Source organism: Narcine bancroftii, chromosome 9, assembly GCF_036971445.1.
Source record: "Narcine bancroftii isolate sNarBan1 chromosome 9, sNarBan1.hap1, whole genome shotgun sequence".
NCBI classification, from domain to species: domain Eukaryota; kingdom Metazoa; phylum Chordata; class Chondrichthyes; order Torpediniformes; family Narcinidae; genus Narcine; species Narcine bancroftii.
In genome coordinates this window covers 64,783,797-64,807,920 of record NC_091477.1, presented here as the reverse complement: position 1 = coordinate 64,807,920, position 24,124 = coordinate 64,783,797, and the positions used below count along the sequence as shown (strand labels likewise).

Below are 24,124 nucleotides of genomic sequence, written 5' to 3'. Positions count from 1 at the left end.
CAGTTGCCTGACAATGGAGGTGATCCTCCTTGAGAACACGGCGGTGAGCTCCTTCCTTCACCTGGCATTGCTGAGACAGCTCCTGAAGCTAGTGGTGGTAACCTTGAGTTGCTGATGATTATCCCAAGAAGTTGACTCAGCAGGTATGATGGATGTTCTTCCAAATCAGGATGGTGTGTTTCTTGGAGGTCATGGTGTTCCAAAGCACCATTTGTTCTTATCCAAGAGTTGGATGTTTTGCAAATGGGATATCTTGCAGAAGAAGTCTTGGTTACTTCACTTTGTTTAATGAGCAATGTCCATTATGGTCCTTGAAGAAACTCGTGGAAGTGTTTACCCTTTTCTCATGCTTAAGTATTCTGCATTTGATTAATTAGATGAAGAGATGTTTGCATTTATAAAGCTCCTTCAGCATGGACAATAAGAAAGATTAGAGCACTGGTCTTGTAAACCAGGGGTCACAAGTTCGTTCCTCGCTGGGACCTCATTTCTGTGAGGGCCGTTGGACAAAGTGGCAACTCTCTGCCTTCCTTATGGTAGACAAAGTTAAAGAATTCCATGTATGTACATTGTAAATGTAGTATTACATGACAATAATGGAACCTTTTTACCTTTACCTTTTGTAGCCACAGTCATGCATAGTATCTGTGAGCTAATCCCTTGTCTGATGTGCTGCTGAACAAGTGGCAGATACCGGGCATACTGATTAAACATGGAACAAAAGTGAATAACTTCAGATTTCAGTAACGTCAGGCCTTCTTATGCTTTTGCTCTGAATCACTGTCCATTGGTCCTCCTGGAATGGGTATTGTGGATGGAGTTAGCACTGAGTTTGGGTGGAATGATACCCGTGCTGTTTTATTTAATGGATACCCTGAGACAAGGCATGAGCCATAAACAAAACTTGCAGGAAGCTCTTGAGGGTTTCCAGCAGGGGACATCACATATCTCATCTTTTTCTCATTCCTTCACCATTAACTTCCCCTTTTCCCACAAGTTCCAAGAGTTTTATTTTAAAATGACTTGATTCAAATGCCCACTCCAACTTTCTTCTTGTGCAGATGTTGCAAGGTTTGTTCAAACTGGCCAATGACTGGATGCTTGAGGAGAGCAAAATAACTAACATGGACTTTTATTTTAATGCTCATGTCACCACCATGCACTGGGGATCTGGGATTCTCTCCCTGAACTCCTGCTATTCCAGCATTCACCACCTGCTGGACCAAAGAGCCACTCTGAATCTCGCCATCTCCTTATTTGCCTCAGTCTGAAATGATAGTGGAGTGTTTTGGGAAGCTTATTGTATTAAAATTATATCAGAAGAATGTTTCAGTTCTTGAAATTATATTGAAATAAGACGATTGAGAGATGAGTAAGTAATTCAGTCAATTGAAAATTACTCTGGCAAATAGGAACTCGCCAACTCCCAAACAACCATGTGGAAATCTTAAAATATTTTGTTTATGGGGAATGGATTGAAGGGATTGTGCAATAGAAATAGAATTGTGTGGGGGTGGGGAGGGGGGCAATGCTGGACCTAGTAGTGGAAACATTGCTAAAAAGCCCTTGAATGGTTTTTGACCGATGGCCATGTGTGAAACTCTTTGTCTTCCTGCTCCTTTACTTTTTTAAAATTTTCAATATAAATTTAAGTTTTCAAATTTTTTTTATAATTTGGACTTACACCACAGTAACAGGCCATTTCGGACCACAGGCTCATGCTGCCCAATTACACCTAATTGACCTACAACCCCCAATACACTTTTTTGGAAGGGTGGGAGGAACCTGGAGCCCCCTGGGGAAAATCCACACAGACACAGGAGAACATACAAACTCCCTACAGTCAGTGCTGAATTCTAACCCTGGTCCCAATCGCTGGCGCTGCAACAGTGTTGCACTAACTGCTACACCAGCCATGCCACCCCATGTAGCTCTACATTTACTGGGATGTGAAGCATGCAGCAAGTCATGGTGATCTGCTGTGCTCCTCACTCTCCCATCCCTTTCCCTCTCCTGCTCATTCCCTGCCCCAGTTCTCCCATCTCTTCCCTTTTCTTTGTCCATTCCCTGCCTCAGTTCTCCAGCATCTGATCTTCAGTTCTTTCTCTTGATCCCCCTGGAATTTCCAACAAGATCCCCAGACCCCAATCACTCATTTTCCCCTCCTAAACCAAGAGCATCCTGGTACACTGTAGCACAGGACTCATTCTGGCCAATTCTGCAGAAAATTACTGGAAAGCTGTCGGTGCAATTATAACAAGAGGCCTGGTATTTCCTCATCTCAAAGTGATGTGGGAAATCCAACTCCATGAGGGAATGCCGAAGAAAGGCTTCTTGAATTCTATTCAACATTCAAAATCTCCAAACCCCGTGCTCTTTATGGCTCCAGAGATTTTTCCTTGATTTGGATATGAGTATCATGGTAAGATGTTATTTATTGTCCACCTCTCATGATCAAGTTCAAGTTTTCTATTATCCCACAAACAACTAGACAAAACAGCTTATCTCCAGACCACACATACACACAATACTCAGTACATGATAATCATATATATACATAAATATATAATTTTAAATGAATATTTATAAATATTTTAGGATGATTTACTTAGTTATAGGACACTGCTCATCACTCTCACAGCCTGCAGGAAGAAATTGTATTTCCCAGGCTGGCAGTCCTGATTTTCATGCTCCTGTACATCCTTCCTGATGGTAGTGGGTCAAAGATACTGTGGTGGATGGAAAGGGTCCTCGGTAAACCTTTGAACCCTATATCAATAGAAGATCATGGAGAAGTTTGGCTGCCCCAGCAAGTTCATCACAATTGTCCAGCAGTTCCATGGTATAATGGTGAATGTTCTGGATGACGGCGACGAGTCGGAGGCAGTGACAAATGGATGCATTCTCTCCCCAACTCTTTTCAGTATGGTATGGTATTCCCTGCCATGCTGACAGATGCCTTCTGTAACTATGAAGAAGAAATCCACATCAGGTACAGGACTGATGGCATGTTTTCAACCTCAGACACCTGCAGGCAGTTACAAAGGGGCAAGAGACTGTCATCAGAGACTTCTTGTTTGCTGATGACTGTGCACTCAACGCCAGCACAGAGTAGAAGATGCAGCGTGAAATGAACTGCATCTCACAAGCCTGAGACAACTTCGGTCTCACTATCAGGACCAAAAATACCAAAGTTATGTATCAGCCTGCACCAGAAAAGCCATACCAGGAGCCACGCATCACGGTGAAGGGCCAGAACCTCCAGGCAGTCAACAACTTCACCTACCTGGGTAGCATACTCTCTCGCACAGTGAACATAGACACTGAGGTCAACTACAGGATTGTAGGTCAACTAAAGGAAGACCCTCTTGATCTTCTTGGCCATTTTGATGATCTTCTGTATTAACATCTGGTCCAATGATTTGCAGCTACCATATCACATAATGATGCAACCAGGCAGGACACTCTCAATTGTCTTCCTTTAAAATATTGACAAGATGGAGGCCCATACTTTCCTTCGGAAGGCTGCTGCACCTTCATGACTAATGAAGAGGTGTTGTGGGTCCAGCATGGGTCATCCGTTATATGCACAACAAGGAACTAGAAGCAAACATCATCAACATAGGTGAACCCCAAGGATGGTGCTTAGCTCACTGATCTACTCATTATGCACCCATGACTGTATAGCCAGGTACAATTCCAATGCCATCTACAAGTTCGCTGATGACACCACAGTTGTTGGCAGAATCACAAATGGCAATGAGGAAGCATACAGGAGGGAGATAGATCAGCTCGTTGAATGGTGTAATGACCACACTTGCACTCAACGTAAGCAAAACCAAATCAGGGGAACATGACCCAGTCCTCATTAAGGGCTCAGTAATGGAAAAGGTCAAGAACTTCAAATTCCTGGGTGTCAACACCTCTGAGGATCTGTCCTGGAGTCTCCATTTTGATGCAGTCACAAAGAAGGCTCGTCAGCAACCATATTTTGTGAGGTGTCTGGGTGGTTTGGTATGTCACTGAAGACTCTTGTAAACTTCTACAGATGTACTGTGGGGAACATTCTGGCTGGTTGCATCATTGCCTTGTATGGAGGTGCCAACTCTCAGGACAAGAATAAACTCCAGAGGGTTGTTAACTTGGCCTGCGACATCACAGGCATCAGACCTCACTCCATCGAGTAGATCTACATGAGGCAGTGTCTTAACAATGCAGCCTCTATCCTCAAAAAGCTCTCCACCCAGGCCCTGCCCTCTTCACTCTGCTACCTTCAGGAAAAAGGTACAGGAGCCTAAAGACAAGCACTCAGCAGCTCAAGGACAGCTTCTCCCCATTGCCATCAGATTCCTGAATAATTAATGAACCAAAGACACTGCCTTACTTTTCATGAACTATTATTTTTATTATTTTATTTTATTTTTATAGTAATGTCATAAGATGGTTATAATATGTATGTTTGCACTACAATGTTGCCACAAAACACCGAATTTCATAACTTGTTAATGACAATAAATCCTGATTCTGAACTTTGTGCTCCTCACTTTATCCATGACAGAGCCATTGGTGTGTAAGAGAGAGTGGTGGAATGTCTTATCCACATTGATATTCAAGTCACAGGATGCAGTCCAAAGGGCATGAACAGTAGCGACATCAGCTGGACTTAATCCAGACAAACCAATGGACACAAATAAAAAAAAAAGCAGCATGGTTAACGTAGGAGTTAGTGCAATTACTTAAAATGCCAGCGACCAGGTTTCAAATCCCATCTGTCTGTGAGGAGTTTGTGCGTTCTGGCAGTGTCTGTGTGTGCTTTCCCTGGGGGGGGGGGGGGGGGGGGGGAGGGGGGGCTCCGGTTTCCTTCCTCCGTTCACAAAATGTAGGATTTAGGTCAATTGGGTATAATTAGGTGAGACGGTCTCGTGGGCTTAAAAGACCTGTTACTGCACTGCATGTCACTTTTTAAAATGACAGATCGGGATTATCTTCTCAGTGGCATCTATTCACAGACCAGTTTTCTGCTCCTTTCCATCAGTTTTCACACTAGTGCAAGTGCTGGGGCATGGTCCTGGACATGGAGAGTTTGCAAAGTTGACCAATGGGATTTTCATCAAGGGGTAGCCAGTTAGAACCATAGAACAATAGAATATTACAGCTCAGAAAACAGGCCCTTTGGCCTTTCTAGTCTGTGCCAAATTATTATTCTTCCTAGTCCCACTGACATGCACCCAGTTCGTAGCCTTCTATACCTCTCCCATCCATGTAACTGTCCACATTCTTCTTAAATGTTAAAACTTAGCCCACATTCACTACCAGCTGGCAGCTTGTTCCACACTCCCACCACTCTCTGTGTGAACAAGTTCCCCCTAATCTTTTCCCCTTTCAGAAGCAGACTGAGATTACCAGAAGGAAGCAGCTTTGAATATGTGATTACAGAAACAATGATAATAAAAAGATTTATAATGAACATATACATCAAGTTGCAAGAGAAGGAAAATGATGAAATAAGCTATAAACCCAAACAAAAGTGGGAAAAAGTTTTAAACATAAAGATAAAAAATGAAATATGGGAAAAGTTATGCTCTGGAACTATGAAGAATATAATAAACACAAGGTTACGCATGATACAATATAATTGGTTACACAGGCTATATATCATGCCCCAAAAGTTTTTAAAAAATGGGATCCAACATTATCAGACATGTTTTTGCTGTAAGAAGGAAATTGGAACAACAATACATGCAATTTGGGCATGTGAGAAAGTGGAAAAGTTTTAGGAAGATCTAAACCAGGTATTAAATAACATCACAAAAAGCAATATACCAAAAAATCCAGAGATCTTTCTTCTAAGTAATAGAAGAAGTAAAGAATTAGGCCTCAAACTGAATGAAGCGCAAAAAAGATTTATTATGATAGCCTTAGCTGTAGCAAAAAAATGTATAATGTCAACTTGGAAATCAGAAGAGAGCGTGAGAGTACAGCAATGGAACATAGAAATGAATAAATGTATTCCATTGGAAAAAATAACATATAATTTAAAAAATAAAGTCACATTATTTGAACAAATTTGGGAACCATACATGAAACACAACAGAGAGGGCCTACTGCGGACCTCCACCCCATAAAATGATAGAATGAGAAGAAGATGAAATTAACTGATCCAGTATGTCAAAGTAGATGACACAATTTTCTTGTTTATTTTCATTGTGTTATGACATTGTTTAATGGGTTAATTGTATTGTATATGTTGAATGTTTAATGGGTTTGGAGGGGGGTGGGAAGGAAGGAGGGAAGGTAGGGGGGAAAAACAGAGAAAATGCCACTGTGTATATTTAAGAGGGAAATGTTTGTATGTATTTAAAAAACTTTTCCCCTTTCACTGTTAATCCATGTCCTCTGATTTGTATCTCACCAAATCTAATTGGAAATAGCCTAGTTACATTTACTCTGTCCATCCCCCTCATGATTTTAATACCTCTATCAAATCTCCCCTCATTCTTCTACGCTCCAGGAAATGAAGTCCTCTCCTGCTTAAAGTCTACCCTGTGACTCGGTTCCTGAAATCCGGGCAACATCCTAGTAAATATTCTATGTACTCTTTCTATATCATTGATATCTTTCCTGCAGTTAGGTGACCAAAACTACACACAATACTCCAAATTTGGCCTCACCATTGTCTTGTACAACTTTATCATAATATCACAATTCCTATACTCAGTACTTTGATTTATGAAGGCCATTATTCCAAAAGCACTTTTCACAGCTGTGACACCACTTTCAGGGAATTATGTATCTGTATTCCCAGATCCCTCTGTTCCACCACACTCCTCAGTGCCTGACCATTTACCATGTATGTCCTACCTTGGTTTGTCCTTCCCAAATGCAACACCTCACACTTGTCTGAAAAAAATTCCATCTGCTATTTTCCATCAGCTGGTTCAGATTCCTCTGCAAGCTTTGAAAGTCTTTCTCACTGTCCACAACACCCACAATCTTAGTGTCATCAGCAAACTTGCTGATCCAATTTATCACATTATCACCCAGATCATTGATATAGACAACAAACAACAAAGGTCCTGGCACCCATCCTTGAGACACACCACTAGTCACAGGCCTCCAGTTTGAGAAGCAATTATCCACCACTACTCTCTGGCTTCTCCTGCCCAGCTATTGTCGAATCCAGTTTACTATCTCACTATGAATATTGAGAATGTGAACCTTCCTGACTAACCTCCCATGTGGGACTTGTCAAGGGTCTTACTAAAGTCCTCGTAGACAACTTCCACAGCGTTTCCTTCATTCACTTTCCTGGTAAACTGCTCGAAAAGCTCTGGTGGACATGACCTACTATGCACAAAACCATGTTGTCTATCTCAAATTCGTATGGCTATTCAAATACAGCTTCCAATAATTTACCTACTACTGATGTCAGGTTCACCCACCTAATAATTTCCTGGGTAACTTTTGGAGCCTTTTTAAACAACGGAATATCGTAAGCTACCCTCCTATCCTATGGCAGCTCACCCGTGGCTAAGGACATTTTAAATATTTCCACCCTGGTCCCTGCAATTTCCACACTCGCCTCCCTCAAAGTCCGAGGGAATATCTTGACAGGCCCTGGGGATATATCCGCTCTAAGTCAACAAGCACCTCCTCCTCTTTCCTCTGTACTGGTTACATGATGTCACTGCTTGTTATCCTTACTTCTCTAGACTCTGCCAGTTTCCTGAGTAAATATTGATACAAGAAACCCATTTAAGATCTTTCCATCTCTTCAGGCTCCATACAAAGCTGACCACTCTGATCTTGAAGGGGACCAATTATGTACCTTACTATCCTTTTGCTCTTAATACACTTGTAGAAACCCTTAGGATTTTCCTTAACATTGTTTCCCAAAGCAACCTCATGTCTTCTTTTAGCCCTCCTGATTTCCTTAAAATTTTTATTGCATTTTTATGTTCCTCAAGTACCTTGTTTGCTTCTTGTTGCCCATATCTGCTACACACCTCTCTCTCTTCTTCCAAACCAGATTCCCAATATCCCATGAAAACCAATTATCCCTCTGACTGTGAACTTTGCCTTTAATCTTGACAGGAACATACAAACTCTACTCTCAAAGTTTCACCTTTGAAGGTCCTCCACTTACCTCGCTCATCCTTCCCAATCCATGCATCCTTTCTCATTACCTCAAAATTGGCCTTTCTCCAATTTAGAATCTCAAATCAAGGCCCAGAGCTATCCTTCTCCATAATTAACTTGAAAATTGCATTAGATCATCGGACCCAACAAGTTTCCCTACATATACTTTCATCACCTGTCCTGTCTTGTTCCCTAATAGGAGAACCAGTATTGCACTCTCTCTAGTTGATACTTCTATATATTGATTTAGAAAACTTTCCTGAACACATTTGACAAGCTCCAAGCCATCCAGCCCTTTTATAGTACGGGAATCCCAGTCAGTATGTGGAAAGTTAAATCTCTTACTATTACAATCTTTTGCTTTCCTGTGTCTCTCTACAGATTTTCTCCTCCAATTCTCATTGAATATTGGGAAGTCTATAACACAATACCTTTCCCATTCCTCAGCTCCACCCATAAACCCTGGGCTCTCCTGCCTGTGCACAGCTGTGATATTTTCCCTTGTGAGCAATGCTCTCCCTTTCATTCCACTCCCCCCCGCCCATGCCATTCTGAAGCTATGGAAGTCCAGATCATTGAGCTGCCAGTCCTGCCCCTCCTGGAACCAAGTTTCACTAATGGCCACAATATTATAATTCTACGCTCTAAACTCATCTACCTTTCCGACAATACTCCTTGCATTGAAATAGATACACCTGAGAACATGCCCACCATGTACAATCTGTTGATCTCTTTCTTTTTAAAATATTTTTATTGTCTAGCATCTAAGCATAAATACAAAATTGACAATTACATAATAATTCATTTGTATACAGATAAGCATGTACACCAAAAAAAGCCATTGGAAAAAAAAGATAAAATTACATCAATAATTGCTTATAATTGTTTATCAAAAACAAACATTTTTTGAAATTATCTATGCAACCAAGCTAAACCCGTTTGTTGAAATAACTGGTAAAAAATTAAGGAAAAAAAAAGAAAAAAAACTAAAAACTGAAACTAAATCCAATCTGACCTCTCCCTCCAATCAATGTTACCTTATAAATTCATTTTTTTTAAATCATTAATGTGGAATCACTGGCAACCCCCAGAGAGCAGGCAATGAACCACTGGAACATACAATAATTGTTAATTCTTTCAATTCTAAAAAAATTCAAAGAATGGGTTCCACAATTTCATAAATTGAAACATTCTACCTTTAATATAACCATATATAACCATATAACCACTTACAGCACAGAACAGGCCAGTTCAGCCCTACTAGTCCATGCCGTAACAAATCCCCACCCTCCTAGTCCCACTGACCAGCACACGGTCCATACCCCTCCAGTCTTTCCTTAAATGTAACCAAACTTAAATAGGACATTCCATCATATAAACACTGTGTATGAGTAGGGGGTGAATCATATTTCTATTTCAATAAAATCACCTGTTTGGCTATCAGTGTGGTGAAAGCTAAAACTTTTTCCTGAGACACCGATATATTTATCTGAATCACGAGTAAAAAAAAACAAAGCAATTAGCAGGCAAGGTTCCAAATTGATCATAAGAATTGTTGATAAAGTTCCAGAATCTCTCTAAATTTGGGCATTCCCAAAATATACGAATCAGAGAAGCTTCAAAAATTTAACATTTCTCACTTTGTGGATCAATATCTGCATAAAAATGAGATAATTTACGTTTGGACATAGGAGTTCTGTGCACCACCTTAAACTGTAATAAGCAATGTCTTGCACAAAATGATGAATCATTAATCAAGCTGAGAGTAGAGAACCAATCTTCATCTGAAAATGTCATATTCAAATCTCGTTCCCAATCACTCTTAATCCCCACCATGGGAACTGAATTTAAATCCAATACATGACGTTAATCTACAATTAAAATAAAACCGCAAGTTAAAAAATAAATCAAGAATATTATTGTTGGAAAACCCTTGGATTTCTAACTTTACATGCAGTCTCCACATCATCTTTTCCCTCTTCCATTCCTCTATCTGCTCTGGTAGTCTAGTTTCCATCACCCTGCAAATCTAGTTTAAACACCCCCCCCCCCCCCCCCGCCCTCCCCCGGAGCAGCACTAGCAATCTTTCCCCCTCCTTTACAGATGCAAGCTGTCCCATAGGAACAGGTCCTAGCTACCCTGATAGAGAGGATTATAATCCAGAAACCTGAAGCCCTTCCTCTTGCACCATGTCTATAGCCACGTGTTGAACTGCATTGTTATTTCTAACCTCAGTACCACATGACTCGGGTAGCAATCCTGAGATCATAATCCTGGAAGTCCTGTCCTTCAGCTTAACACCTAACTCTCTGAACTCTTTATGCAGGACCTCATCACCCTTCCTATCCACACCATTGGTTCCTACATGGACCACAACATCGGGCTACTCACCCCCTCCTGAGTTTGGTGTGAACTCAATGTGAGATTACTCAGACCCTGGCACTAGGGAGGTAACGTACCATTTGGGATTCTCTTATCTTCCCCCTAACTATGGAATCCCCTATCACTAGAGCTGCCACGTCTCATCCCTTCCCTTCTAGACCAGACTCCATGCCAGAGGTCTGATTACTGTGGCTTGTCCCTGATGATATCCAAAATGATAAATTTGTTACTGAGGGAAATGTCCCTATCTTGACTGTCACCCTCCTCCTACCTCCAAGGTGTGATAGTGTCCCTGTAACTCCTATCTATCACTCCCTCTCCCTCCTCAGTGATCTGGAGTTCATCCAATTTCAGCTCAGATTCCCTAACGGAGTTTGTTCCCAGCTGCAGCTGGCTGCACTTCTTGAAGATGGATCATGGATAGTGCTGGGCTCGCCGACCCTCCACATTCTGCCATTCTCCCATCTTGGCTGCCATTCCCACTGATTATGAACGGGAGAGAAAAAAATCAAGTAAGTAAAACCTGCCCTGACCTGTGCCTTCCTGCCAAATCCTTTTTGTTCCTGGATAGGGTTGTCCTTCAACTCCGGCACCACCTCTTCTCACCAAAGCCTCAACTCTCCACTCTAACTCTGGCCCACTCACATAATGGCCATTCCGCTTCCACCACTCACCGCTTTAAAGCAACCAACTCTGTCACTCTCATTCACACCAAAAGTTATAATCAGTGCTCTAGTATGGGACTAGAGACTAACGTGAGTCAGAGCAGGGAGACTTGGACTCCCAAAGGGATAACAGTGAACCAGCTGGGTCTTTAGCAGCAAACCAGTAGCTGAAAGAGATGGGGATATCAAGCAGAGATGTGAGCCCAGTGAGAATGTGTTACAGGTAGTCCCCGGGTTACGAACATCCGATTCAGGGACAACTCGTACTTACGAATGGACTATGCGTGTCTTTAACGGTTTATCAGCTTGAGGAAGAACACCATCCACTATTTTAAGTTGGATCACCTTGCCGTTGACAATCAAAATAAGTGTAATATGCCTGTTAGCCTGTACTTTAGTGCAAGGAAAGACTCAAAGCCTTTTTAATGATTTAAAACATGCAGTAAGTTCTAACTTACCTTCAAATTCAACTTAAAGACAGACTTAAGAATGGATCTCATTCATAACCAGGGAACTGTCTATATTTTCGTAAAATTAATGTCAAGGGCGGTAAGTTCTAACTTACGTACAAATTCAACTTAAGGACAGACTTAAGAATGGATCTCATTCGTAACCCGGGAACTGTCTATATTTTCGTAAGATTAATGTCAAAACTCCAAATCGGGTGCAAGGCTCACCTGTTGATTCCAGTGCTGAGGAGCTGCGGTTCCTTCAGAGTGAATGGCCACAATCTTGTTCCCTTCGATGACAATATCAGCTGGGCCAATCCCTGAATCAAGTACAACGCTCCTGCTTCTCACCACTGACACCGGCGAGCCCACTTCCATTTTGGAAGAAAAATACTTCCAGGCACTTGTGCACCCACTAGTCAAGTGACCAGGCCAAGTCAATCAATCATTAGCTAAATGAACACATGTGGTTGTGAAATCAATTCTAATCATGTACATATTTGTACAACAACATGGCAAAACACCCCAGGAAAATATCACCAAGGCTCATTTAGGAGTTAATTTTAAATTTTTTACATTTAATTTTTAGAATCTTTCAGAATCCAATAGTAAAGCAGAACAAAACATACTAAGACACCAAACAAAGCACTGGAACACATCAACATAGAGTTGTGACTACCTGCACTCCAGCAGGGACAAAGAAATGTCGTATTGATCGAGGTCATATGCCCAAGCGTGAGTGGACTGGAACAGTCAGGCCATGGATACATAAAATATTCACAACAGAAATGCTGCATATTAATTAATCCCTTCTGAACAGGGTTAATTGTGTAATATTAAAATCTGAATTCGATTGAATGGTCGGACAATGGCGGTGCTGCTGTAATGGCATGACGAGAGCAGGGAGTGGAGATACAGTGCTCCAGCAGGATCCACCCACCCAGTCCGACTGCCATTGGCTCTATACAGGTTTTAAACAGTCTGTTAAAGGAGCCGACGGTGGTTTTATTCTAAATCCCACGAACGCAGGATCTGCACCCAAGCTGGCGGTCTCTATGATTGGCATCAGCCATGATAGGGTGCAGACTCTGGGGAAGGGGAGGACTGGTGCAGGGCACCAGAAAACAGGGAGACCACCTCCCCGTCTGAGAAGGAGAAGTAGAGGATACGGCAGCAGACCAGTGAGGGGTTCTTCAGCAGAGGAACACTCAGGTGGTGGACTCGAGGAGAGGAACCCACACAGGCTGTGGGCTGCTAGAGACCGCGGTCAAGGGACTCACACAAGGCGGCAGACTGCTGGAGACTGGTTCGAGACTGGCTGAAGGGGTGCCAGGTATTGGAACAGGGATGCGAGACGGTGGCAAGGGCGCTAATTGTGCTGGAGGTTCGGATCTGGAGTTCAGGCTGCTGATGGTTTGGACTGGACTCTGTGTGGCTACGGAGACTGGGAGCACTGGAGGTGAATCCATGGACACTTGGTGAATCAGAGGGGACTCTCTGTTGCTCTGACTGTAAGGCATTTCAGGCAATTTCTGTCAATGGCGAATCTATCTGCCTTTCATCTGTCAAAAACAATTTTGTGTATTATGACACTTTTTATTGCAAGATAATAAATTGAATCTTGAAATTTTTTGCTAGTGTCCAAGATTTGAAGATAATTTAGTTTAGCAGTTAGAAAATTAGAGTCTCTTAAACAAAAAGCCTGTAAGCTTATACAGACGTGGAGTGAAATATTGCAAAAGAGACACTTCGTATTATAATCCATGCTGCATCTTACCCATCGAGCTAGCTCACTCGATCATGTAGCACAAAGTACAGGTTCTCCCAGGAGAGAATATATTGACACATTCCACTAATTATTATTAAACAGTGGGATTTTTGCAGCAAAGTCCATGTTTCTTTCTGCAGGAGTGGTGAGATTTTTGTCTTCACTGCTCTCTCCAAGTCCTTACCCATGTTCATCCCACTAGTCACATTATTGACACGTAATTGCTTAAGATTTGGGTGATATGTTCACTGCTGGAATACTTTGTTGAAAATAACTTGCTTCAGAACACTAAATATAAAAAAGGCTTTGCATAAATGCAGTTGGCTGTCAGAATGGAAAGATGTGGGGACCCAATCTCTGATGGGTGCTCTGTTCCATCTCACTGGCTCTACCCAAAGAATTGGAACACCTGCACAGCAAAAATGCAGACATCAGGATGCTCTTTATCGACTACAGTTCAGCATTTACCATCATCCCCTCAAAACTGATCAGCAAACTCCAAAACCTTGGGACTCAACACCCCACTGTGTCATTGGATCGTGGATTTCCTCACCTCCAGACCGCAATCAGTGAGGATTGATAAAAGCATCTCCTTCACAATCTCCGTCAGTACCAGAGCACCACAGGGCTGTGTTCTTAGACCCCTGCTCTATTCACTCCACACCTATGACTGTAACTCAGTACAACAATAACACCATCTACAAATTCGCTGACAGTACCACGGTAGTGGGTTGTATAAAAAGGGGTGATGCGTCAGCATACAGGAGGGAGATTGAAAACTTGACTGAATGGTGCACCAACAACAACCTCGCCCTCAATGCCACCAAAACTAAGGAGCTGATTGATGACTACAGGAAGGGAAAACCAGAGGTATACAATCCAGTGATCAGAGGTGGAGAGAGTGACAAATTTAAGTTCTTGGGAGTCACCATCTCGGAGGATCTTCCCTGGACCCAACACACCAATGGGATCCTGAAGAAAGCACATCAGTGCCCCTACTTCCTCAGGAGTTTGCGGAGGTTTGGTATAACACCAGAAACATTGGCTAATTTCTTCTGATGTGTGTTGGAATGTGTGCTAACCAGCTGCATCATGGTCTGGTATGGGGATACCAATACCCCTGACTGTAAAGCCCTCCAAAAGGTAGTGGATGCAGCCCAGGACATCACAGGCAAAACATTCCCCACCATTGAGAACATCTACAGGAAATACAGCCGTCAGAGAGCAGCAGCAATCATCTGTTCTCACTGCTGCTGTCAGGAAAGAGGTATCGGTGCCACAAGACTCGCACCACCAGGTTCAGGAACAGCTGCTCCCCCTCCACCATCAGACTCCTCAACAACAAACTCAATCAAGGACTCTGACTTTGCAGATTATTGTTTGTTTTTTCCCCTGTCTGTATTGCACAGTTATTTAAACTTCATTATTTGTTTACATGTGAATGTTTTTTTTGCATAAGTGGTAATTCTACCTCGTCTGCAGGAAAAAATAATCTGAGGGTTGTATGTGATTTCATGCATGTAACTCTGAAAATAAATCTGAAATCTGTCTCTCCTTCATGTCTGCACATTAGCTGTCTCACTGTTTGCCCATCCATGCTCCCTTCGCTGATATCCATGTTTTTCTGTAGAGGAGAGGTCTGTGTTGCCAAATTCAGATCCCAGGCATTTTTTACTGCCTGGTACACATTGAATGCTAGTTTTGTGAGCTGTCCTCTAGCTCCTCTGTCTTGCCTAGTCCACCCTGGCCTGTACATTTCTTTCTATCTCCTCTGCAATCTGTGCTTTGGGCTCAGTGATGGCTAAAAAGCTCTTCCCATGATGCTCACAATGGACTGACTGTTTAGAATAGGTCCCCTCAAGGATCAATGTAGTCATTGATGTATGATGCTACAGGAGATGGGTCAGGCATTAATTCATTTGTATCAACTGTGTTTACCTTGGCTAAGGTCGTGGAAACAGCAGACATGAGGATAATAAATGCTGATATCTTGAAATATATTCAAGTTGCCAAGGAGGAGGACCTGGTAATCCCATGCCTGACCAACTATACTCTAGTACAGTGGTTCTCAACCTTTTTCTTTCCACTCACATACCTCTTTAAGTACTCTCTATGCCATCTGAGCTTTGTGATTAGTAAGGGATTGCTTAAGGTGGTATGTGAGTGGGAAGGGAAGGTTGAGAATCACTGCTCTGGACCCAATTATTACTGAAAAACTTTGCTTGAGAAAAATTGTCATTGGCCCATTTCCTTTGGAGTTCTAAAACCTTGCATATAATGAGTCAATTAGTACAATTAAAATCGTGGTTTTCAAACTTTTTCTTTCCACCCACATACCACCTTAAGCAATCCCTTACTAATCACAGAGCTCTGATGGCATAGGGATTACTTAAAGTGGTATGTGAGTGGAAAGAAAAAGGTTGAGAACCACTGCTCTACGAGATTATTGAAATCTAGGGGAGAAATAGGAAGTTGCTCAGCAGATACATTTGTTCATCTCTAGCCACGGGCGAGATATCAGAAGACTGAGGGGTGGTTGGCAGAACATGTGGACCAATCATTCAGAGAAGCTTGAGATACTCCCTTTATTCAGTTAGAAGTAAAGGAAGCTTTGAGTTCAATACAAAATAATAAATCTTTGGTAGAGGACGGGTTTCTGCCAGAATTTCATGAAGAATTTAAAGATTTATTAATCCCTATTTTTATGGGAGTATTAGAGCAGGCTTTGGATACACATTCTCAACCAGAAACTTTTTCAATGGCAATAATTACAATGATACCAAAAAAAGATAGAGTTCCTTTAAAGCAGTGGTTCTCAACCTTTATCTTTCCACTCTCATTCCACTTTATGCATTCCCTATGCCATTGGTGTTCTGTGATTAGTAAGGGATTTCTTAAGGTGTTATGTGGGTGGAAAGAAAATGTTTGAAAACCAGTGTTTTAATCGTACCTAGTTGACTCGATATGTGCACGGTTTCCAAACGCCAAAGGAAATGAGCCAATGACAATTTTTCTCGGGCAAAATATTTCAGTAACAATTAGGTCCAGAACAGTGATTCTCAACCTTCCCTTCCCACCTACTTCAGCAATCCCTTACTAATCATAGAGCACTAATGTCATAGGGATTACTTAAATTGGTATGTGAATGGAAAGAAAAAGGTTGAGAGCCACTCGCTGCTTTAAAGCCTCCATCTAATAGACCCATTTCGTTATTAAATGTAGATTATAAAATTGTTGCCAATAGAATGACTAAATTGAAGATTTTTTTGAAAAAGTGACAGTTGGCTGAGAATGTGGCTAGATTACATCTAGCAAAAAAAGGGGAGATTTAAGTGTGGCAGTGGCTCCAGATGCAGAAAAAGCATTTGATAGACTGGAATGGGACCTTTTGATTAAGGTGTTGGATAAATTTGGATCGACCTTTTTAAATTGGATTCTTTGGCTTGGCTTCGCGGACGAAGATTTATGGAGGGGGTAAAATGTCCACGTCAGCTGCAGGCTCGTTTGTGGCTGACCAGTCCGATGCGGGACAGGCAGACACGATTGCAGCGGTTGCAAGGGAAAATTGGTTGGTTGGGGTTGGGTGTTGGGTTTTTCCTCCTTTGCCTTTTGTCAGTGAGGTGGGCTCTGCGGTCTTCTTCAAAGGAGGCTGCTGCCCGCCAAACTGTGAGGCGCCAAGATGCACGGTTTGAGGCGTTATCAGCCCACTGGCGGTGGTCAATGTGGCAGGCACCAAGAGATTTCTTTAGGCAGTGGATTAAGGCATTGCATAATAATCCTGAAGCTAAAGTAGTGACAAATGGGCAAGTATCTGCATCATTTCAGTTCACAAGGTCAGATAGAGAGGAGGCCTCTTATCTCCAGCCTTGTTTATTTTAGAAATTGAACCACTTGTAGAAGCAATTTGTAATGATTCTTAGAATTGGTCAAGAGGAGCATAAAATTAGTTTATTTGCAGATGACATTTTGATCTATTTGACTGAACCTGAAACTAATTAACAAAAATTGTATATTAAGTTGGAAGAATATGGGAACATTTAAGGATGCAAAATATATTGGGATAAAAGTGAAATTATCTCATTAACGGAAGGAGATTATACTCAATGCCAAAGATATACTCAGTTTAAATGGCCGAAGTATGGTATTAAATATTTAGGGGTTCGTGCAGATAATAATTTGAATAATCCATATAAATGGAATTATTTACTGTTACTTAAAAAAGTTGATTTTAAAAAATTGATTAATTTACCTATAACTTTAATAAGAGTTAATTGTAGAAAGATAAATATATTCCCAAGAAAATAATATCTTTTCCAAACATTACCTATTTTAATATCTCAAATTTATTTTCAAGAATTGAATAAATACTTAAGGAAATTGCTCTGAAAAGGTAAAATGTCAAGAACCTCTACAGAGAAGTTAACGTGGACATATGAATTAGGAGGCTTACAACTTCCTCGTTTCAAAAATGATTACCGAACAGTGCAAATGAAATTTCTAACGTCTTTTTGTGAAACGGAAGAAAAATCGGCATGGGTTAAATAGAAATGAATAAAATTGGAGAATGAAAACATCAGAAGAATTTATATATAAATGGGATGCAACATTAATGGTTGGAGAAAAAAGAAACACAATTGTGTTTAGCAACATCTGATTAATATGTGGAATAAAAATAAATGATGAAATTAGTATAAGAGGGTATTTATCAGCTAAGATGCCTTTGACTCAAAATTCCCTTATATTTTTTTCAAAAGACTATCAATTTTTAGACATTTGGTTTTATAAAGGGATTATACGGGGATTCAGCATGATGTTGAACCAAGCCATGAAAGACCTCAACAATGAAGACGCTGTTTACATCCGGTACAGCACGGATGGCAGTCTCTTCAATCTGAGGTGCCTGCAAGCTCAGACCAAGACACAAGAGCAACTTGTCCATGAACTACTCTTTGCAGACGATGCCACTTTAGTTGCCCATTCAGAGCCAGCTCTTCAGCGCTTGACGTCCTGTTTTACGGAAACTGCCAAAATGTTTGGCCTGGAAGTCAGCCTGAAGAAAACTGAGGTCCTCCATCAGCCAGCTCCCCGCCATGACTATCAGCTCCCCCACATCTCCATCGGGCACACAAAACTCAAAAAGTTCAACCAGTTTACCTACCTCGGCTGCACCATTTCATCGGATGCAAGGATCGACAATGAGATAGACAACAGACTCGCCAAGGCAAATAGCGCCTTTGGAAGACTACACAAATGAGTCTGGAAAAACAACCAACTGATTAGAGTATACAGAGCCGTTGTCATTCCCACACTCCTGTTCGGCTCCGAATCATGAGTCCTCTACCGGCATCACCTACAGCTCCTAGAACGCTTCCACCAACGTTGTCTCCGCTCCATCCTCAACATTCATTGGAGCGACTACATCCCTAACATCGAAGTACTCGAGATGGCAGAAGCCGACAGCATCGAATCCACGCTGCTGAAGATCCAACTGCGCTGGGTAGGTCACGTCTCCAGAATGGAGGACCATCGCCTTCCCAAGATCGTGTTATATGGCGAGCTCTCCACTGGCCACCATGACAGAGGTGCACCAAAGAAGAGGTACAAGGACTGCCTAAAGAAATCTCTTGGTGCCTGCCACATTGACCACCGCCAGTGGGCTGATATTGCCTCGAACCATGCATCTTGGCGCCTCACAGTTTGGCGGGCAGCAACCTCCTTTGAAGAAGACCGCAGAGCCCACCTCACTGACAAAAGACAAAGGAGGAAAAACCCAACACCCAACCCCAACCAACCAATTTTCCCCTGCAACCACTGCAACCGTGTCTGCCTGTCCCGCATCGGACTTGTCAGCCACAAACGAGCCTGCAGCTGACGTGGACATTTACCCCTCCATAAATCTTCGTCTGCGAAGCCAAGCCAAAGAGAAATGTTGATGAATGCTACAAAAGAGGTCAATTCATGACATTTTAAGAATTGAAAAATAAATATGAAATACCCCAAAATACTCTCTTTTGTTACTTTCAGTTGAGCGCATATTTGAAAGAAAAGTTAGGACCAACCATGTTGCTACCTGCGTGCAGTGAAGTATAAATTCTTATCAAAAAAAGAACTGTTAAGAAATTTACTTTTGTAACATATTCTTGAGTACAATCAGGAACTCCTAAACATGGAGTTCATAAATCTAGACAGAAGTGGATTTAAATTTCACATTTGAAGAATAAAGATTTTTCTAGAGAATGTAGAAATAGACTAGTTAAATATAATTTTCTACATCAGTTATATCTTACACCACAAAAATTTAATAGGTTGAAATCAGATATATCAGATCAATGTTTTAGATGTGGTGAAGAAACAGGAACTTTTTTTTTTACATTCAGTTTGGTCCTATTCCAAGGTTAGGCCTTTTTGGTTGGAATTAGCATGTTACAGGTGTTGTTACAGGTGTTGCAACTGCTGCAATCGTGTCTGCCTGTCCCGCATCGGACTGGTCAGCCACAAACGAGCCTGCAGCTGACGTGGACTTTTTACCCCCTCCATAAATCTTCGTCCGCGAAGCCAAGCCAAAGAAAAGATTTCCACAAAAGCCAGAATTGCTTTTGTTAGGGAATGTTGAAGGAAGAAGACCTAAATTAAAACTGTCAATCTACCAATTAGAGTTTGTTAAAATTGTATTAGCACTGCAAGAAAATGTATTGCAGTTACTTAGAAATCAGACATGGATTTGAGTATTGTGACAGATTATGTTATATTTTATATTGTATATAGATATGTTTTTAGAAGATAGATTGTGGGGTTTTTAGTTAGGTCACACACAGATACAAACACTTCAAAACAGATCTTTTGAAGTGTTCCAAGTGGCTGCAAAATCTTTGAAGAAGGCCAACAGAGACTTCACAAGTAGGTGTTAATTTGACATGATGTGGAGTAATGGATTATTGTTTTGGAAAGCAACAGATGAATGTACTCAGAAAATTGGGTCCGGAGCCACAATCTTTCTGAATGCAGTTTGCTATTCTAAGAGGGTCATGTGCTTTTGTGTGTGTGTGTGTGTGTGTGTGTGTGTGTGTGTGTGTGTGTGTATGTGTGTGTGAGAGAGAGAGAGAGAGAGAGAGAGAGAGAGAGAGAGAGAGAGAGAGAGAGAGAGAGAGAGAGAGAGAGAGAGAGAGAGAGAGAGAGAGAGAGAGAGAGAGAGAGAGAGAGAATTCAGTTCTACAGTTTTAGAGTCACCAGCAGCAGTTGGGACTGGGACAGGACAAGCTGGCAAACATGTGGAAAAACCCCATTTTGAAGATGGGTTGTGAGTTCTTAGTTCAGCCTGGTCAAAGCCCTTGTGGTCCATACAAGAGGAGATAGCTGACAGTATAATGTTTCATTTGAAATAAGAGAAACAAAAAGGAACTCTATGATGACCTGAAAGAAAGAGTTTATCATCTGGAAACCCTGATGGGGCAAGTTTCTTCAGCAAGACACTGAAGTGGCTGATCAGAAGAAATCAGTTGTGCGTGTCCAACGAGCAACAAATCTCTCTGAAAACCAACAAGAACCTGACTGAGCGGTAACAATTTCCCTTTCAAGCACCAAAACCTGGTGAAGATTTATAAATGCTAAATTCTGTGCACAGTACAAGAATTGCCTGCAACCAGTGAACTTAAGAGGAGTGAGAAGTGAGATTGGACTGTGAATCAAATAACTTTTCTAAATTTACACATACATTACATACATGTGTGCTTAGAATTAGAAGGGGATTAAGTTAGGTTAAGTTAGTGGTTATAAGTTAGAGTTTGATCCTTTTTTCATGTTTAAAGTTAATTAAAAGTTTAAGTAACCATTTCTACTGCTGCTGGGTTTTGGGGTCCTCTGGGCCCGTAACGTTATGGCACGATGGAAGGCAAAAATTCAAAGTTTCATGCCTTGAGAAAAAAAATTACATCTAATTTAAGAAATAGACATGTTGTGTTTCTACAAATTTGGTGCCCGTATACAGGTTTAAATTTATAATGTTGGGCTTTCTGTACCTCCAAACTCACGAGAAACCTTAGAATGTTTTAAAAGATTTTGGTAAAGTAGGTATGTGCAATCTTGAAAGCCTTTCCTTTTTCATTCATTTTAACTATATTATTTTACTTTTATATTGATTATTCTGAGGGGTGGGGAGGGGATTTGGGGGGGAGGGTGGTTTTTGGGTGGGTGATACATATCACATGTATGTATAGATTGCTATTTGTTTCTATGTTGAGTTAATATGTTGAATTTGACCATATATGTTTGAATTTTTAAAAATAAAATATTTTTTAAAAAGCATGAGGATGGCAGGGTGCAGAAAGATCATGTTTCATGTATCAGATGGCGATGCTGGTTTGGGATCTAGAATTGGGTCATTCACCATGTGAACTGAAGGTCAATGGAGAAAAAGAAAGCCTTTTAGTGGAGTAAATCCCTCTTCAAAATACAATACAATAAACAATGTCAATTGTCACTGGATTCAAAGCAGCTCAATGAAACACACATCTGGAGAACAGACAATGTTATCAACATAAGATTCTAAATGGCTATCCGTATTTCCTTTTATTCATTCTCGGAATGATACAGGCAAATACTGAGCATCATTAAAAACCACCAGGAAAGTTAGGTGCTCTTTGGTTAGTTATAACTGTATAACCACTTACAGCACAGAACAGGCCAGTTCGGCCCTACTAGTCCATGCCGTAACAAATCCCCACCCTCCTAGTCCCACTGACCAGCACCCGGTCCATACCCCTCCAGTCCTCTCCTCTCCATGTAACTATCCAGTCTATCCTTAAATGTAACCAATGATCCCGCCTCAACCACGTCTTCCGGAAGATCATTCCACATCCCTACCACCCTTTGCATAAAGAAATTTCCCCTCATGTTCCCCTTATAATTTTCCCCCTTCAATCTTAAACCATGCCCTCTAGTTTGAATCTCCCCCACTCTTAATTGAAAAAGCCTATCCACATTTACTCTGTCCCTTTTAAAATCTTAAACTCTATCAAGTCCCCCCTCAATCTTCTACGCTACAGAGAAAAAAGCCCTAGTCTGTACAACCTTTCCCTGAAACTCAAACCTTGAAATCCTGTCAACTTTCTCGTGAATCTTCTCTGCACTCTCTCTATTTTGTTTATATCTTTCCTATAATTTGGTGGCCAAAACTGTACACAGTACTCCAAATTTGGCCTCACCAATGCCTTGTACAATTTCATCATAATCTCCCTACTCTTGAATTCAATACTCCGATTTATGAAGGCCAACATTCCAAATGCCTTCTTCACCACACCATCTACCTGAGTATCAGCCTTGAGGGTTCTATTTACCATCACTCCTAAATCCCTTTGTTGCTCTGCACATCTCAATAACCTACCATTTAATGCATATGACCTATTTAGATTTGCCTTTCCAAAATGTAACACCTCACACTTATCTGTATTAAATTCCATCAGCCATTTCTCAGTCCACACCTCCAGCCTTCCTAAATCACCTTTTAATCTACGGTAATCTTCCTCACTGTCCACAACACCACCAATCTTTGTATCATTCGCAAACTTGCTTATCCAATTCTCCATCCCTATTCCACATCGTTAATATATATAACAAATTCTCCACCCCTACTTCCAGATCGTTAATATATATAACAAACAATAGTGGACCCAGGACCGATCCCTGAGGAACTCCATTAGTCACCGGCCTCCACTACTCTCTGACACTTCCCATCCAACCATTGCTGAATCCATTTCACTACCTCCTTATACCTAATGCCTCTACCTTTTTTCCTAACCTCCTGTGGGGAACTTTGTCAAAAGCTTTACTAAAGTCTAAATAGACAACATCCACAGCTTACCCTTCATCAACCTTTTTTGTAACCCCCTCGAAAAACTCAATCAGGTTTGTCAAGCATGATCTACCCCTGACAAAACCTTGCTGATTAGTCCCTATCAATCCCTGTACCTCCAAATATTTGTAAATACCATCCCTCAGAACACTTTCCATCAACTTGCCCACCACAGACGTCAGACTCACGGGGCTATAATTCCCAGGTTTACATTTGGACCCTTTCTTAAACAGCGGAACCATATGCGCCACCCTCCAATCCTGAAATTTATCCATCTTTATCTTTTTCAACACAGTCATCACTACCTCCTCGGTTATCCTTATATGCTTCATGATCTCATGATCTCCCCACTATTTTTCTTTACTTCAACTGGTTCAATATCTTTTTCCCTAGTGAATACCGAGGCAAAGAAATCATTCAAAATTTCCCCCATTTCCTCTGACTTCTCACTCAGCCTACCCTCACTATCTACAAGGGGTCCAATTTTATCCCTCACTAATCTTTTATTTTTAATGTACCTATAGAAACCCTTTGGATTTATTTTAACTCTGTCTGCCAAAGCCTCTTTGTGCCTTTTTTTGGCCTTTCTAATTTCTTTCTTAAGATTCCTTCTACACTCCTTGTAGTCCTCCTTCAAATTCTCAGCTCCTTGCTCTTTATACCTCTTGTACACCTCCCTTTTTCTCCTAACCAAATTTCCAATATTCCTCGAAAACCAAGCCTCCCTATGACTTCCAGCCTTTCCTTTGATCCTCACTGGGACATATCTACTCCGTATCCTCAAAATTTATTTTTTTGAATATCCTCCATGTTTCATTTACATCCTTACCTGAAAATATCCTGTCCCACTCAATACTCCCCAAATCCCATCTT

At 41.3% G+C, this 24,124-nt stretch overlaps 1 protein-coding gene across 2 annotated transcripts in view; it reads right to left on the bottom strand.

The window, feature by feature from the left end:
* Positions 1-24,124, bottom strand: part of LOC138743714 (allantoinase, mitochondrial) — a 183,458-nt gene that overhangs the window by 130,387 nt on the left and 28,947 nt on the right. Inside the window, exon 1 of one of the 2 annotated variants that reach the window (XM_069899344.1) lies at positions 11,865-12,063. The exons of the other annotated variant lie outside the window; for it this stretch is intronic. Coding sequence (XP_069755445.1) covers positions 11,865-12,014 — 150 coding nt within the window. The 5' untranslated portion in view covers positions 12,015-12,063. Of the gene's footprint in view, positions 1-11,864; positions 12,064-24,124 lie in introns of those variants that run through there. 2 annotated transcript variants of the gene reach the window in all.